At 42.8% G+C, this 18424-nt stretch overlaps 1 protein-coding gene across 1 annotated transcript; it reads right to left on the reverse strand.

Annotated features, from left to right (window-relative positions):
• Positions 1–7687: 7687 nt before the first annotated feature.
• Positions 7688–18018, reverse strand: LOC311123426 (phosphatidylinositol-3-phosphatase SAC1-B). The gene is made up of 18 exons (XM_084158179.1): positions 17962–18018; positions 17308–17405; positions 16961–17035; positions 16677–16804; positions 15767–15916; positions 15502–15561; positions 15354–15387; positions 14559–14660; positions 13002–13174; positions 12681–12829; positions 12395–12493; positions 12086–12224; positions 11507–11576; positions 11226–11298; positions 10488–10581; positions 10285–10377; positions 10090–10147; positions 7688–9856 (listed from the first exon to the last, which is right to left on the reverse strand). The coding sequence occupies exons 1-18, from the start codon at positions 17988–17990 to the stop codon at positions 9720–9722; spliced, it is 1761 nt and encodes a 586-aa protein (XP_084014305.1). The 5' UTR covers positions 17991–18018; the 3' UTR covers positions 7688–9719.
• Positions 18019–18424: the final 406 nt, after the last annotated feature.

Here is an 18424-nt window from a genome sequence, read left to right on the forward strand (position 1 = left end):
TAGGGCTGTCAAAAATAGCGCGTTAACGACGTTAATTAGTTGTTTGCTGTTAATTACGTCAATTTTTTTAACGCATTTCACGCATGCGCAGTGTGACAAATTATTCAGGTCAGGAAAGTGGTTGGGAGCTAGAGGCGAGATGGAGCAAGGTGAGCAAAGTGGGCCTATTGACGGATTCAAATATAAAAAGAATGATGATGGTACAGTTACCAAGTACAAGGTTATTTGCAAGATTTGTAAGAAGGAGTTTCAATTTCACCGGAGCTGTTCAAGCTTGAAGTACCATGTCAACGCCAAACATGCGTTTGCTGGGCCGTCAGATTCAGCAAGTGGTTTGCGCCAGACCACGCTGAATGTTTGCAGGCAATTAACAAAATCAACCTCAGATAATTTGACCAACACAATAGCAAAATGGATTGCAAAGGATTGTAGACCCATTAGCATTGTAGAAGACTCAGGTTTCCTTGATGTTTTGCAAGTGGCGTCTCAAGACTCATTCTATAAGCCACCGTCAAGAGCCACAGCCAAAGACAAATATTATGGTGTGTAGTATGTTTCAGCTTGATTTAAAACACCATTATTTGGCTGTGTTAATAAACAGACATAATATGAAAATTATGTATCTGTGTCCTGTTATTTATCTTTTGGTATGCATTTCAGAAAAAAAATGGTTAGGATTCAGGTGTAATTGCAAATAGTGATTAATCATGATTAATCCACTGAAAATTCTGATTAATTTGATTAAAAATTTTAATCATTTGACAGCCCTAATTTTTATATGTTCATTTTTCAGGGAACTTCACAATTTATGTGTAGAAGTGAGAGTCTGTATCTGTGTATAATGTAATCTGTCTGTCCCCAGGTTCCATTCCTCTAATCCTGGCTGCTACAGCAGTTCATGTTGAGGTGGAGATCCTGCTGGATAAAGGAGGGGAGTTCGAAGCCCAGTCTGAGAGAACCAAAAACACAATATTGTTGATGCTCTCAGTATCACTGAAGGTCTGTCACGCCCTGGCCTTGAGAGCCCGGGTTTCTTTAGTTGGTTTGGTCAGGGTGTGAATTTCTATGTGTAGATCTAGTTATTGTAGTTCTATGTTGGCCGGGTGTGGTTCCCAATCAGAGGCAACTGTCGATCGTTGTCTCTGATTGGGGATCATACTTAGGCAGCCATGTTGCCTACCTATGTTGTGGGATCTTGTTTCTGTGTGTTTGGCTTGTTTGATGTTTAGCCTGTAGAACTTCACGTTACGTTGCTTTTGTTGTTTTGTCTGTGTTTAATGAATAAACGAACATGTACGCATACCACGCTGCACCTTGGTCCAATCCTGTTCTCAACGAACGTGACAGAAGATCCCACCACCAACGGACCAAGCAGCGTGCCCAGGAGGAGCAAACACCCTGGACACAGCGGGAAGCAACATTGGTAGATGTCCTCCTCGGTTGGGGGAAAATTACAGAGGAGGAATCCGTCCGTTACGGTGAGGTAATGGAGGAGGGCTGGAGTCCGGATCAACGGCGACACCAACGGTGCCGACGACGAATGAAGCCCGAGAGACAGCCCCAAGAAAAAAATAATCCTCGCACCAGACCAGTGGTGCGTGTTCCCAGCCCGGCGCGGCCCGTGCCTGCTCCTCGCACTAAACCAGTGGTGCGTGTCTCCAGTCCGGCGCGGCCCGTGCCTGCTCCTCGCACCAGACCAGTGGTGCGTGTCCCCAGCCCGGTACGTCTGGTGCCAGAGCAGTCCGCTCCACCGGTGCATGGTCCAGCTCCGGTCAGCTGCTCCACTCCAGTGCCAGAGCAGTCCGCTCCACCGGTGCCTAGTCCAGCTCCGGTCAGCTGCTCCAGTCCAGAGCCAGAGCAGTCCGCTCCACCGAGGTCCAGTTCAGCTCCGGTCAGCGGCTCCACTCCTGTGCCAGAGCAGTCCGCTCCACCGGTGCCCAGTCCAGCTCTGGTCAGCTGCTCCAGTCCAGAGCCAGAGCAGTCCGCTCCACCGAGGTCCAGTTCAGCTCCGGTCAGCGGCTCCACAACAGAACCAGACATCAGTCCCTCTCCAAGGTCGGGGCCTCCCACACCAGCATTACATGTTGACTACATATTTTGTTATCCTTTCCTGATATGATTTAATAAATCCTGACTGCTGTCTCTAGGTTAGTCTTGTCTGGCAAAAACACTTGTTGCTGAATACATTGCTAACACTGCCCCTAAAGCATCACCATTACCTTGCTATTTCATTATGTGTATCTCATTAATCATTTACATAAACGTCTGGGTGCTGCGTTGTGGTATTTGTTCCTGTGTTGATTGTTGCAAAGGTCAAAATAACAAGCATTACAAATGTACTTATACCTTTTTTTTCCTTTGATTTTGGCTTAGGTGCCAATTCCCACATAAGTTGTGTACTCTGAAGGGTTTTCTCTATATATAATATTACTTTTTGATGAAAAGGAAATCATATGTATATGTAAAATATATCTATGTAGCTGTAGAGGGATACATGTGTTGACCTATGCCACTCCAGGTTTAAACAAGAGCATGGGGAGCTTGCCTATTAATACAGTACAATGCAGGTTCTTAGATCTGGTGGGAGCTCACACTGTTTCACCCAAGGAAGAGGCTGAGACTGGAATAACTTTGTGGAATTTATTTCAGACATTGTCACCTTTAAAAGGTAGAGTCAGCAATATGACATAGATGACATAGATGTGTCCATTCTGGTCAAAGGCAACTTAACATGAGTTGAGCTAACACAAACAAAGGGGTGGGTTACTAGCATGACATTGTGTATTAATGTTATGTGATTTCCCATTTCAAAATAAGAGTCCCTCGATTTGTCATGCTAAAATAAGTCCTGCAATTTCCTATTTCAAAATAAATCCCTCAGTTTGTCATGCCAAAATAAAAATCCTGCAATTTCCAATTTCAAAATAAGAGTCCCACAATTTGTCATGTATGTTTTTTTATTTCTATTTTATTTCATTTCAAGAGTAATATAAAGCCCCAGAGGGGAATGTCATAAAATTAATTGTCAAGGCACAGATATGCCTTGACAATTAATTTTATGACATTCCCCTGCTGCGGCTAGTCTCTGGCTGCATGGAGATTAACCCACGGATACTCTGTGCCACAAAATGAGTGACAAAACGTTACAAAACCTGGCCAGATCATTTCAAGTCATCAGTCTCAAGTCAAAGTTGAGTCCCGAGTCTTGAGGCTCCAAGTCCAAGTCAAGTCATTTTATTTTCTATTAAGTTCAGTCTCAAGTCATCAAATGTGTAACTCCAGTCAGACTTGAGTCCAAGTCATGTGACTCAAGTCCACAACTGTTAATATGCATGTTTATTTATATTATTCTATAGAAACCACAAAAATCATTTCTGATGCAAATGTGTGTGTGTGTGTGTGGAACAGTGTGGTGATGACTAAGTGGATAAAACTCTGGATATGGACACATCTGCCTGGTTCTTGCCAGACCGCCTGTAGTGGGTCAGACCAAAGTAGAATCAGCATTAAGTCACTAGCGGGTGAGGGCTCAGAAGCCAACCAATCAGACGGCTCCAGTTGGCCGTTTTAACACAGGTACACAGCGGGAGCGACACCAGTAGCTAGCTACAGTAGATAGGACAACAGGAGTGTCCTTCGCCCCAGCCTGCCGAACACTGCTTTCCCGCAGTTCTGTTAACGTTACGGCAAGGGCAGGTGCTCGGCAGGCGGGGGCGAATGACACTGTGAGCTAGCTAGTATTTCGGTAACGTTACACAGGCGTTCTGTTAACGTTATGGGTAGGGCGTCTGTGTCTGTTTATCACAGCTTTTAATCACAGCTGATAAAGAGAGGGGTGGAGTGGCTGGTATATCTGTTACATCTGCTATCCAACGCATCAGCAGATTGCACATTAAAGGTAGACTCAGCAAATAAACAGCATAGTGGGTCAATTTCCGCAACAACTAAGAGCGTTGAAACGCGAGGCTCAATTTCTACGCTGTGAAGCGAACCCGTGCACATGTGCAGATACTGTGTGACTGTGTGAGCGAAGTCTTGCATCTCACTCATCTCAATATCTGCAGTGTTGCTCATGGCAGTCATTTTCTCTGTCTACCTTTAATTATACTACAATGATGGCATAGCCTAAACAAAAAACTCAGATAATATTTTTATTTCCCTTTTGACCCACATTTTAATCACATAGACAATCAGGGGAAATCCAGAATGCAGGAATACCGAAATGCTGGAACACCCCAAATTGCGGGCCGCAATCACACACTATTGACTCTGCAACACACTATCACAGATTATTATGAAATAGACACAAATTACTTATTAAATTGTTTTAACAGTCACACAAAAAAAGTATAGCCTACTGCCTTCATCTGTGATTGAAAGCACTGAATTAAAACATTTAGGTGAACATTGTTTTTTAAAAACTTTTTCCTGTGTATTTCAAAATAATTTGTGATAGTGGGTTGACATTTCCCAAGGGAAAAGTACATTCATATTCAAGAAAACAATATTATCTAATGAGATTGACCATATGACTGGATTCTGATCACTGAATATGATAATTGACTGTTAAATGTTACCTTTCAGATATTTTAAATGTCTGTAATGTCTACTTGTCAATGTTTTTGTAATGTCTGTAAGGTATTTTTCCTTATGTGTCAGACCCCAGGAAGAGTAGCTGTTGTCATGGCGTCAGCTAATGTGGAGCCTAATAAAATCAAGTAAAATCAACATACTGACATACTGTGCCTCAAGGCATCATAGATTATGGGAATAAAAGCAAGATCAGGCTGTACATGCACATCCTCAAACATTTTGTTCAAAAATGCAAGTACTTTCTGTTGTGTGCCAGCACTATTTAGGGTGGGTACCGCTTTGTGGCACTATGCCACCTAGTGAATAACTGTCAAGACAACCGTTTTGAATAATGAAATACTTATTAAGGGAAGTTGTGAATATACTGTAGGTGATTATGTTGGAACTTGCAACCCTATTGACAGAGCTGAGTCATATTTACTCACCTAAGGCATCATTTCATCAGACCTTTCAGTTTTTTTGATCTTTGCATTCTGTGTAGGCCAATGGCACCTTGTGTCCCTAGTAGGCCTTGACCTGGGTAGGGCACAACGGATGTGTGTGTGGGGTTAGACAAGAATAGGGATATACAGTCACAATGTTAGAGATTGGGCCAATTGCAACCACTATTGACCGGTGTATTACAGTGAGGTGATCCATTAATATGGGCTAAGAGCACCCACACAGCTGATCTCAATGATTCTAAAATGTTCACTGCTCCAAAGCCCCCTTTATAGCTTACCTGATGCTATCATGCGTCCTTTGTCCTGATCTCGTCCATATTCTGATTGTGCCCACATTTTTAGACAGGTGTAAATTATAAAAATACTCATTGTGATCCTAACCACCTCTGGGGGTAGTCAGGCACACATGGTCTGGATATCTTTACAAGTGTAGACCGATCTGGACAGAGAAACCATTTAAATCATAATTATCCCTCCCTCTAAAATCATGGGCAGGTGGCACCATTGACTTATGGCATCAATGTGTGTCTTAAAATAAATAAAAACATTATTATGAAAGAATAGTATTCAAATATTTGGATACAGGGAGGGACCAGGAAAAACTGTGCAGACAGTGGATGGTTGAGACACATTTTAATACCATGCGTAGATACATTTCTGAAAATGTGGACAGGGATAAACCAGGTATAAACAGGGCTCAAAACCTTTTTACCCCCCTTTCTTCCAAATCATTTTCGCTCTAAAACAAACCCTAGTCTAGATGATGGGAATAACAGCTAAACAGGCTGTACATGAACATCCTCAAACTAGAGTAAGAACATCTAGTTCCAAAATCGATCCTTGATACCTCATTGTATGCAAAACTCCCCCTCACATGTCATGACAATGATCTTGGCATGCCAACTCCTTAATCTCCTCCTTGAGGATAATTTCATAGTTTCAATTTAATTAAACATGAACACAAATGAACACAGATCATGATCTGTGATTTTTACTTCCGTGAGGATCATTGTTGAAGACATCATGTGTAGAGAGAGATGTAGGCCGACTGTATGACACATGGCACCAGGACAATGGATATAATGGGGAGTTTTGTTATAAAGCTGATATGACATCCTATCTTCAACCCTGTAGAATTACCATTACTCTTCAAAAAGGCAAAACAGCATAGCCAATTGAATCAAGAGGAACTACAATGCTACCAGTAACTATGAATGTATGCTGATGTGAAGTGATCCTACTAGATGTTATGAGGAACATAAAAGCCTTACATACAGTGTATGAAAGTTATCTGATAAGAAATCAGACAATGATTAACCATTAACTAATAAAGAATACACTTTCTAAAATGGACTGCTACACACATTCCTAAACTACCCCCTAAAGGAAATAAGGAAGGACATTACTTCTTATTACGGTACCAATAGTATGCTCCATATTGTCACGTAATAAAGCTGAACTAAACCAGAAAACACTATGGACAATAAATAGACTACATTTTGTTTAAAATAACAATTTCTATAGAAAAATATCAGGAACTGGAACAGAATGACTGATGATACATTTATTACAAATTTCTTGGACACATCAATGATGTTCAGTGACAAAAAAACAAAATAATAACAAATCCTCTGATAAACAAACCAAAAACATGTGACAATAACATAGGCCTATAAAACAATTAAAACTGTGGGTCAGCTTGTTTTCTTCATACTGCATTGAGCTGACAGTAGCAACCCATTTTCATTGGTAAAGCAGTCAAACCAAAACCAAAAAGATTGTCTAAAACCGTTCAAACATTACTCAGTTATCAGTGAAAACAGTGACAGTCGGCTTAAATAGCACAATCATTTGTATTGATCATTTAGCGCATCATTCTTACAAACACACAACGCTTTGTCATTACATTAAATTGTATCTACGCTTACATGGCACCTAAATCATCTGTTTAAAAACACAGATCAGCAAGAGACACTATGCTGGCTGATTCTTGAATTTGATAGGCTTATGGCTGATAATGCACAGCGGAATGTACTGTTGTCCATTGGCATGGCATCCGATGTGTTCCGAGGGTTATAGCTACAGCAAGTGAGCCATTTCAGCATGCTTTGAGAAGCATAATTTTACATTTTAGTCATTTAGCAGACGCTCTTATCCATAGCGGAATCGAACCCACAACCCTGGCATTGCAAATGCCATGCTCTACCAACTGAGCTACACGGGGCCATAATAACTGGACTTATTTACGCTCTTATCCAGAGTGCATACATTATTTTTTATACTGGCCCCCCGTGGGAATCAAACCCACAACCCTGGCGTTGCAAATGCCATGCTCTACCAACTGAGCTACATCCCTGCCGGCCATTCCCTCCCCTACCCTGGACGACGCTGGGCCAATTGTGCGCCGCCCCATGGGTCTCCCGGTCGCGGCCGGCTACGACAGAGCCTGGATTCGAACCAGGATCTCTAGTGGCACAGCTAGCACTATCGCAGTGCCTTAGACCACTGTGCCACTCGGGAGACTTATGCATTATCATAGTAACCATACACCAATGTATTATTGAACCACTGCATATAAAGTTATAGGATATACATTATCTATCTCATTGTCATTTTGGACCACTACAGTTGAAGTAGAAAGACACATAAGCGGCAATATAATCAATTTAATATTAACAATATGACATACCTTTTTTTTCTTAACATTATCAGATCAGCAGGTGCCACTCTGACAGCAGGTAAGTTAAGTGTGATCCTGTAATGATTATGTACACTATACACCAGTGTTGGGCTCGGTTGAATTTCAATTCAGGCAATGCAGGAAGTAAACTGAAATTCCCATTCCAATTAAAAATGTTCTCAATGCTTTTCAATGAGAATAAAATAGTGAATTGGAATCTACTTCCTGAATTGACTGAATTGAAATGGAATTGGCCCCAATCCTGCTACTAAACACCCCGTCTCTTATAATGACCTGTGGTAAGGCAGCAGAATTTGACTTAGGGCTAGTGCTACAGAACAGCGTAAAAGAGCTCAGCACAGAGACAATAATCAAAGGATAAATAATATAGAGAAAGATTGTGTAAGAGAGAGCAACAGTTCACATTCCCACCCAGAGAGACACTCAAACACTTAGAAATTGTCATAGGGGACAAGTGGCATTTAAGTCCCCAAAGCCCCATGAGACTTTGGTTCGTTTAAATGCACAGTTCAGTCAAAAACTAGATTTTCCTGTGTTTTATATATATTTCCAGGTTGGAATAATACTGTGAAAATGATGATAATGCTCTTTTAGTGTTTGAAAAGACTGCCTGACATTTCTGCCTGTTTTGGTGGGATGGAGTTTTGGCCTGCCTGGTGACATCACCAGATGGTAAATTAGTTAATAGACGAATAAGAAAGAGTTCCAAACCTCTCTGCCAATAACAGCTAGTTCAGTTTTCCCCACCCCAAAAACCACTCCCAGACAATCCTAGACAATTATTTGCTAAGAAGCTTTTTTTTCTTCTTTTTGACAATTTTGATGAAAACAATCACCCAGAAATGATTTGATATTGAGATTAAAATGGCTGCATTGGTCCTTTAAATCCATGCTTCATTATTAGCCTAGGCCTGGGCCTTCCAGTCTACTGGTCGAAGACAGATCCTACTCACTATAGTATATAGTTTGATGCTCTCTCGCACCTTTTAGTTGTTAGAAACTAATGAGGATTTGTCTTTCCAGCAGTTTCATGAAGCTTTCCATTCCTGGGAAGACTGCCAGACAGACCACACAGACAAACATCCCTCTCGTCACATCTCAGAGGAATCCTCATGTGAAACCCTTTGAGGGTCTGTGCACTCAGAAGTGCAGTGAGCAGGAATATAATGGCCAGTTACAATGGCATTAATGTTGGTGGGACACCATAACTAAAGTTCCCTATTGAGACAGTTCGGCCCATTCTCTCCCCAACTATTGGCCAGTTAGCACATTCTCTCCCCAACCATTGGCCAGCTAGCACATTCTCTCCATGACTATTGGTGAGCTAGTTTTGGGATCTTGGGCTGGGCTGGGCCGTCAGACAGCCACTGGTACCCCATAGGTCAGCTATCACACTAAGACACTAGCATGGTTCAGATCGACCACTCAGGGGCAATGACACTGAAACAATATGGCAACCAACAGAGCGAATATGACATGATGTAGCTAGAAGGCGACAAATTAACAAAAACGACAAAAAGACAAGAAAAATATAAAAAGTAGTTCCCTTGTCAGGGTTGCTATGGCAACAACACAGCAGGGCCAGTGTCCGTTCATATGCATTCCGTGCAGCGGGGGAACTGTGTTACCGTAGCGGGGTATTGTATCATAAAACCAGACAGTTTACAGCTTATACAGTCAGTCTATGGACAAGGTTAGGGTAGGGATCTTCCCCAGCCCCAGCCCAAACATTGTGCTTAGTGGTGTGGACAGCAGCAGGCCAGTGCAGAGCGAGTGTCTGTGTGCTTCGCAGCACTACATCATACACATGGCCTTTCTCTCACCCCACCCTCACCCTCCTCCTCTTCCTCTTCCTCTTCCTCATGGGTCAGTAATCAGTACAGGCTCCAGGCCCGCTGATGCTGGTTGTACGATGAAGAAGAGAGAGGTGAAGTGGAGGAGGAGAAGTCTGTGGGGCGTAGCTGCTTTCCACACGCACACATTCAGTCCATCTTCTCCTTCTGGACCAGCTTGGGCGCGTCTACGAACTCCCGACCGTTGAAGAGGATGACGCCGGCCGTCACGAAGCTAGCTGTGCCCCAGAACAGCACATAAGCCAGAGTCTCCGTCCAAGTGTCACCTGAGGGGGGACACTGAGGGTCACTATGGGTAATAACTAAGTACCGAAAAAGTACCATTGATATCACATACTTGCCTAGTCAATACCAGTTTAGTACCAGTGGAAACAGTACAAATTAAGTGCTGCAAAATGTCTTTACGGACCAAATCCTAACTTGAGATCGGTGCAGGTGTAACTAGAATTTTCATACAAATTCGATGCATAATTTACAAGGGAGTCCACTGCTGTCTTACCAGCCATGAGGAGGCAGATGATACACATGGAGAATGCCACAACCATGATAATGGGCAACTAGAGGGGGAGAGGGGAAACAGGAGATTAAATAAGATACAACGGAATCTCAATGTACCGCCTGTGACTGAAACCAACACATAATGTAGCCAATCAATATACATAGCACTGGTCAAGCCTAGCCAATCAGATCTCACCGTGAGGAACTTCCAGTCTTTGGGCTCGTGAAGGGGTGTGGTCATGTCTGCCTCGTCAATGGCATAGTTACCCAGGAACAGATCAATGGAGTCCTGGGGATCAGGAGAGAGGTCTCAATTATCAGTTACCACACACACTTCAAGGATTGTTATTAGTCACATTTACAAAAAACATGACTAATAACTGGCACACATGCACACACCTGTCTGAAGCCGTCTGAGAAGTTGTTCTTGTAGTATCTGATCATGGAGTTCCAGCCGTCCATCACCAGCCCCCATTGTGTCCTCTTCCCTGTTCTGAGACATGAGCACCGCTTCAGTCATCATTGTCATAATCATCTCTCTCTCACACACACTACAAATAATCATCGTCGTCATCCTCCACCCTTTCCTGAGCACGCTCTTGCTCAGAGTTTTCATCCTGGTTATCACAAAGGTCACTAGCAAAACATCCTAATCCTCCATGTTCTAAGATAAGGGCAGCAGTCCATTCAATATGCATCACCAAAACCAGTACAATGTTTTGATGTAGTGCACAGACAATTATGCATGGCCAACTTCACGGTTGTGTGGGGTGTGACTGACAGTGGGATGGGTACCGTGCCAGCAGAAAGACATCTAGTTAATTTCATGGGTGTGTGTGGGGTGTGACTGACAGTGGGATGGGTAATGTGCCAGCAGAAAGACAACTAGTTAACTTCATGGGTGTGTGTGGGGTGTGACTGACAGTGGCATGGGTACTGTGCCAGCAGAAAGACAACTAGTTCTCTGTCATTGTATAATGGACAAGTTCTATTCGAATCCATAATATCCTCCTACAGCCAGATGAACTCAGTGACTTCCTGATGGAATGGAGTGTGTTTCTATGAAGAGAGCCAGTCCTGTGCCCTAGCTGGCTAATCACCAGATTAGCAAGAAGCACGTGAGCCCCTCTCTCTCACCTTGTGAAGTCTGTCTTCAAGGCCCCTGTGCCGGCGTACTGCTTGGCACACGCATTGGCATTGTCTGCCCACGCTGCAGAGAGCAGGGGTGAGAGAGGGAAAGGGAGAGATGGGGGGGAGGGGGGGGTGGAAGAAAGAGAAAACAGATTTAGTCAGTGGAAAAAGGGGAGGATTTCAATCATGTTTAAACCATAGTGTTGGAATAATCTCATAAGGAAGAGAATGATGTGCTCATTCTGGCACAGGGGTAGGAAAGTGTTCAGATTTCAGCTGAGGTTCACCATTTTTGTAGATCTTCTCGAAGTCGGCCTGATCTTCAATCCTCTGGCCCATGTGGAGAACTCCAAGTCGCTGCAGATAAACAAAGAAGTGTGGTGAGATACTGCAGTGGCCTGACCATAGGGGGCAAGGCGGAACCAAGATGGTCGCAATCAGATTCAGGGGAGTGGCTAGGTCTACACCTTTATTGAACAGTAAAACTCCTGATGGTGGGACAGAGAGGTCCACGACATTGCTCATTATGTCAAAGACAGATAGAGTGAGTCTAGATGTGGTGGAAGTGTATAGATCAGGGATGTCAAACTCATTCCATGGAGGGCCTAGTGTTTGCTGGGTTTTGGTTTTTCCTTTCAATTAAGACCTAGACAACCAGATGAGGGGAGTTCATTACTAATTAGTGACCTTAATTCATCAATCAAATACAAGGGAAGAGAAAACCCACTGCCACTTGGCCCTTCATGGAATGAGTTTGACACCAGTGGTCTAGATGGATGTGGTAAGAGTGTCTAGAACTAGTGGGAGTGTCTATATGTAATGGGCGTGTCTAGTCAGTGTGGGCGTGTCTGATTGGTGGTTCCCACCTCCAGCTGTGACTGCAGTGAGCGTCGTGCCAGCAGACTCTGGATGACGTTGGTACGGTCCAGACAGTCCATGCAGTTACTGCGGAACATCCCTTCCTGTTGCACCAGAACGTTCCCATCCACATCAACCAGGAAGTACCTGACCAACCAATCAACTCAGCCAATCAAACAATTTGATTCCTAAATATAGCTCTTTTTACAATAACATTTGTCACAAAAACAAAACAAATCAGCAAACCACAGACAGAGATGAACACCCCCCAAAAAACAAAGTACACAAACACAGAATAACATAGACTAAATACTTACCCATACTCATCTTGCATCTCTGTCACCATATCGACTAAGATCTGCAGGCGATGCCACCTCATCCGACTGCATTCCTTGTGGAAGTCAAACGCTATGTACCTAGAGGTGCACAGTACAGGGAGAAAAGTTATGTAAAATCCAACTAAATAATTTTCTTTAAGGGGTTATATGGAGTTCCATGCCTTTAGACAGAACGTTAACCCCTAAAAAAAGACATGGATGATGTTAGAAGAAGACGTGCATAGTGGGATCAGAATGAACGATGGGGAAAAGCTATAGTCCTTACTTAACCATGCCGTTGCCCAAGCTGGACACCATTTTGTCAAAGGCCTGTTCCAACTGCTTCTCTGAGCCTTTCTGGTCGATCAGATTTAAAATCACTTGCTTTCCATAAATGATGATCTGCGAGTCAAAATGCCTTTGGAAGCCATCCAGCTGTGAAAGCAGGACAGTAAAGGTAAGAAAGAATTTATGACTCAGTATAGTAATACTCAATATCACATACCTCTACTGTAATTAAATTACTACTACTGTGCATTAAAATGTTTTTACATTTGAATATGAAATATCATTTAAAATTATATGAATATTGTAACAGGTAGCTTACATGGTCGATGGTTTTGCTGATCTGAGGTTTTGGTTTGTACTTGAGGTTCGGTCTTTGGGACCAGTAGAAGGGGATGGAGCCTCGGGTCTGTACGAATGAGGCCTTGCCCCCGTTGTACTGGACAATCTGCTCTGTCTCCACAAAGTTAGCTGCATGACCCTCTGAGTCGATGCCTGAGGGACCAAATAGACATTATGTAATCATCCGTCTGAGTGGTCAGAGTGAGGAATGTTTGACAGTAAACATATAAGAAGTGGACAGGCCAATATTATCTGCAAAGGGCTGGTGTGTGTGCAGGGTTTCGTTCCAACCAGCTGTAAAACACCTGATTCCACTAATCAAAATATTGATTGAAGACCCAGCTAGCATATAAGGTTCTGAGAATCATATTTCTTAGAGCTTGATGAGAGTGTGGTTGTCCTATGGTTATTTTGCAAACAACCTTCCCACAACTTTCTGGGAATGGTGCAGGATAGTCGCTTGGCTTTGGAACATTCTCAGCACATTTAAGGAACTTGACAAAAAAACAAAACCTTCTTTACTTGGTATTTCATTACTTTAACAGAACATTTCCTAAAAGTTCAAACATGGTTACATTGCATTTTAATGTTTGTAATGTCCTAGGAATGTTCTCCAAGTGGTTTGACATTGCGAATAATATTAATTATAGACTAAAATGAACAGCTCTGTATTTGTAAAAAAATATATGGCACACTAGCTCCATCCTGGTGGCGCAGTGGACTAATTACATGGATCGAGAACGGAACAGCATAGGTTCAAATCTCCCTGACACCATGCCACAATAAAAAAAGAAAAGTGTTTGCATAATTAATGCCTAAGCATATTAATTTCCATGTGTCCTATGTGTGCTAAAAACAGTTAACCCAAACTAAGATCGCAGTGTTAAAAGTCTTATTGAAACATTTGCTCAGAACCTTATTTAATTACCTTCAAATAACCTATAATTTCCATTCTCATCACGTTAATAAAACCTCCCAGGAAAACTTTCAGGGAACCATAGTAAAACGTTCGCAGAACCTCCCTGCAAACAAAAAATGTATCTTCCCATAACAGGCAACATTTTTACTTCCGTTCTCAGAACGTAAAAAAAAAAACGCTCAGTTTTACCGATCAGGAAACGTATGGCTTCGTTCCCAGAACCAATGGGAAACCAAAAACGTATGTTCCCACAACTTCAACAGGAACCAAATGTACTAGCCGGGGACTGACTAGTTGACTAAGGCTGTGTTTACACAGGCAGCCCAATTCTGATATTTTTTACACTAACTGATCTTTTGACCAATCACATCAGATCTTTTCGCATCAGATCTTTTTCAGAGCTGATGTGATTGGTCAAAAGGCCAATTAGTGACAAAAATAACAGAATTGGGCTGCTTGTGTAAACTGAGCATATTTGACTCAGATGTATGTATTACTGTTTGGCTGGAACAAAAACCTCTGCACCCACACCGGTCCACTATGGAAAAGATTGTCCATCATCCCTGCTCTAGTCAGAAAGCTCCAGTTAGACATGCTGGTGGATGTGGAGTCAGTCACCTCTGACGTAGTAGCGTACTCCAGCCCTGAAGCAGCTCCGCCTGGAGATGATGTTCCAGTCAAAGATCTTCCCATTGATGCAGCAGGACTTCATAATGATGACTGGACAACACGTGGTTAGGGATAGCACAGTCTTAACCTTTAAAGCCTAACTTTACCTTCTGAATTCAACCTTTCTCTGCCTCCTTTTCAGAAAATGCTTTGGAGTTGGGAGTGTTGTGATGCTTAGAAATGTGGGCTTCATCATATTATGTCAATGGATCCACTTTACATTGTCTGTAAATACAATATCCCTAATTTCCCAATTTTAATACGACCTATATGAATCTCTAGCTCCCCCTTGTGGCTTAAGGAGCAAACCGCAAGTTCACTTCTACTGATATACATGGTCTGTCAAACAGTTTTCCAAGTTTTTCTCAGGGAAAAGAATGACAAGACTAATCCAGTGTAATCAATAGCTGCTTTACATCCAAGCCACTCAGACAGCTAAACCCCAAGGATCAAGGGGAAATATGAATGTGAAAATGACCATGTGATCTAGTGTGTTGTGCACACGTGCAACTGATCACATCAAGGGTAGATTTCCAACCAATTACAGATTACAGGGTTTAAACTGCAATGCTGTTTAACAGTTCAGTCACTCTAAACAACCGCCACGTGAATTACATATCTCACATGGGCAATATTTGTTGTCTTACAAGAAGTGGTAATGAGGTCTTCCTGTTTATGAGAACTGAAGAGCGGGAAAAGTCTTCATCTGGAGTTTGCAACAACAACAAAAACATGAAAGGATACAGCCATGGACAACTGGGTAAGCAAACCTGTGCAGCTGTCAAGAGAAGATCAGAGACAATGCAGTTTAGAAAGATCATAAGACCTGTACTGGAGCGCATTCATTTTATATTTACCAAAAGTGGTTAACATGTGTCATTTCTGTCCTTACCTCTGGCTGTGCCATGAATTCTCTCAACAGGTGACCATTCCACACAAACCGTTGGTCTGCCTAGAAACGAGGGCAAGAAAACAACACATCTTTATAATACCATTCGACGTGTTTCCGCATGCCCTGCATAGGAAATGTCTGCATCTGTATAGGACACAAGTACAAACACATTACTCGTGTTTTAATGAGTATCTTCAAATGGAAACAAGTTTTTACACTATTTTCCTCCCTCTATATCTCTCTTTCCATCCACTCATTCTCTCACCCTTTCCAGCAGGCTCATCTCCTGGAACTCAGGGCTGGTGTTGGCCAGTCTCTGCAGAGTGTGGGTCAGGTCGTAGTCTGTGGCAAAGTAGAAGCCGTCTGTGAGCAGAACACTGTTGATCATGGACAAGAAGGCTTTGTTGTCCTGCATCTGATGGGGTCAGAGGTCAAAGATAGGTCAGGAGGCAGATTGAAGAAGGAAAGAAAAGAGGTCGAAGGTGAGTGCTCAGGAGGCAGGTTGAAGAAGGAAAGCAAAACAGAAATTAGGTGGACCCATGGTTAGACAGTATCGGATTACCACTATTTGTATAAAATAATATATACAAGGAATCTAAATTGATATATATATATATATATATAAAATAACATCTCCTCCACCAGTATTGCAACTAGAAGCCAACATAGAGATGCCCACTAATAGAGACACACTTGTCTAGACTTGGGGACAGAACAGAGTGTTCTTGTAACAGCTACATGATGATGACACTGTCTGAAAGCAGTACTTGTTCTGTCTGTGAGAAGAGGTCTCGTTCTCTGACTGACAGACAGCTTTGCCCTTCACATACACTTGACTGTCTACAGACACACTGTCTGTCGTTGACCGGCTCCATAGCCAATTCAACACAGGGCATCTATGTCAGCTCAGATGCCTAGCATTCTCAGTTCATTATGCTTCTTTCGTTTTGGTCACATACAGTAGCGAAGGCAAGTGACTTCAGCAGCTAGCTAATCTTAGAAAAATAACCCAGAGTATCAGGCTAGGGTTTCGACTCGTCAGCATCCACATCAAAACAACCCACTGTCATTAACAAGGAATCATTGTGAAACGCCCTTGGCCTGAAATGCACCCAGGCTCTACATGACTGTGGACTTGTGGGCTGGCACTGGGGCCCCAACTCACACCTCCCTACCTGGTTGTCTGTCAGGTGCAGCACAGTCTTCTTGTAGGAGATAACGTCAAAGTCCATAGCCTTCCACATGGCATGGCCCAACAGGTCACCCACCTTCTTCTTCTTTGTGATAATGATGAGGTACGTGCCTGGGGAGGGTAGGCAGAGGGGCACAGGTGTCACTAAAGTAAACACTCACCCTGTTGAGAACAGTTGTGTGTAACACAGGTAAAGTCTTCTCAATGGACAATTTTACTGGAGAGTCTGAACTGACTCTTGTTGACAGAGTGTAAGACTGAACCTACCTGCCACCAAACGGATAGTTCCCATGATGCCACATATTGGCCTGGTGACCGCATGGGGAGGAATGTCCTTCCTCACTAGAGGGACAAATCATCATCATTTTTTACATTTTAGTCATATAGCAGACACTCTTATCCAGAGCGACTTAGTGAGTGCATACATTTTCATACTGGTCCCCCATGGGAATCAAACCCACAACCCTGCCGTTGCAAGCACCATGCTCTACCAACTGAGCCACATCATTTTTTTATTGCCTTTATGATCACAAACCACCATTGACTTTGGTCAGCATAAGACAGCATCATGCCACGATAACACACACAGTCTAACATAGGCCTACTCAACATACCGGTGAGGATCATTTCTGTGGACACCCTGTCAATGGACAGGACATCATTGGAGCCGTCATCACAAGCCTCAATGTAAAACTTCTCTGGGGTAGTATGCCTATGGGGGGAGAGTGGGCACAGAGGATGGAGATACAAAATCAGTGACCTTGGTAGACGAACATCTGGCATTGTGAACCGCGCCTTATACATAGGGAAAACATTGGCTTGATTTGGCAAAGCTCAACTTAGTTAGTGGCTAACGTCACCACCAGCTCACACATACTAGCTACTCGCTAGCTGGCTCAGGCTAACTAACGTTAACAGCTAAGCTAACTGTATTTTCTAGCTATTTAGCTGCTTCATCAACCAGATCGATTGCATTCTACCACTCATTCAATCGAAAGGCAGATAGCTCGATAAGTACTGTTACAGACAACACAACTACACATCCTTGACATAACTGTAAGCTAGTTACAGTACTGTAAACTGAAACAAATCCCGCATACGAATGACTGCAGCCAGTAATTGCAGTTGAATGTTAGCTAGCTAGCTTATCATATGCTAGCTAACGCTAGTCTTACACCTACGACAATATGGCATTTTTTCCAGAAAAGTTGTAGTAGCTAGCTTTTGAAAATAAAAGACTGAAAACGATATATATTTTCAAGACTTACAGGTTGAAGCTCTCGTAGGCGGTCGCCATCTTTAGAGGAGGTCTGACCTAGTGACGTGTCAATGAACGTGCACATCATTGTATATGGCTGGACCGGAGTTCGCGTCCAGGGTCGGACATTTAGATCGTAGTAAATTAGGAAACTATGATAAACTATAGGCAGCAACATATTATGTAGCACACAAAAATACATTATTTGATCAAAGTTACAGTTCATTAATCGTACTATTACTGTACGATTCCTCATATCACAGCATGAAAACTTTATACAACGACAGTCCCTGTGCTGTTTTCAGCGGGCTAGTGGCGCAATGGATAACGCGTCTGACTACGGATCAGAAGATTCTAGGTTCGACTCCTGGCTAGCTCGGCTTGTTTTTCTCTCCGGATCTTCTCGGATTTTTATTTATTTATCCTAAGATTAACACATAGGTTGTTTGTTGTCATGAGAAAGGCATGGTTCT

Source organism: Coregonus lavaretus (assembly GCF_964263955.1).
Source record: "Coregonus lavaretus genome assembly, chromosome: 3".
NCBI lineage: Eukaryota > Metazoa > Chordata > Actinopteri > Salmoniformes > Salmonidae > Coregonus > Coregonus lavaretus.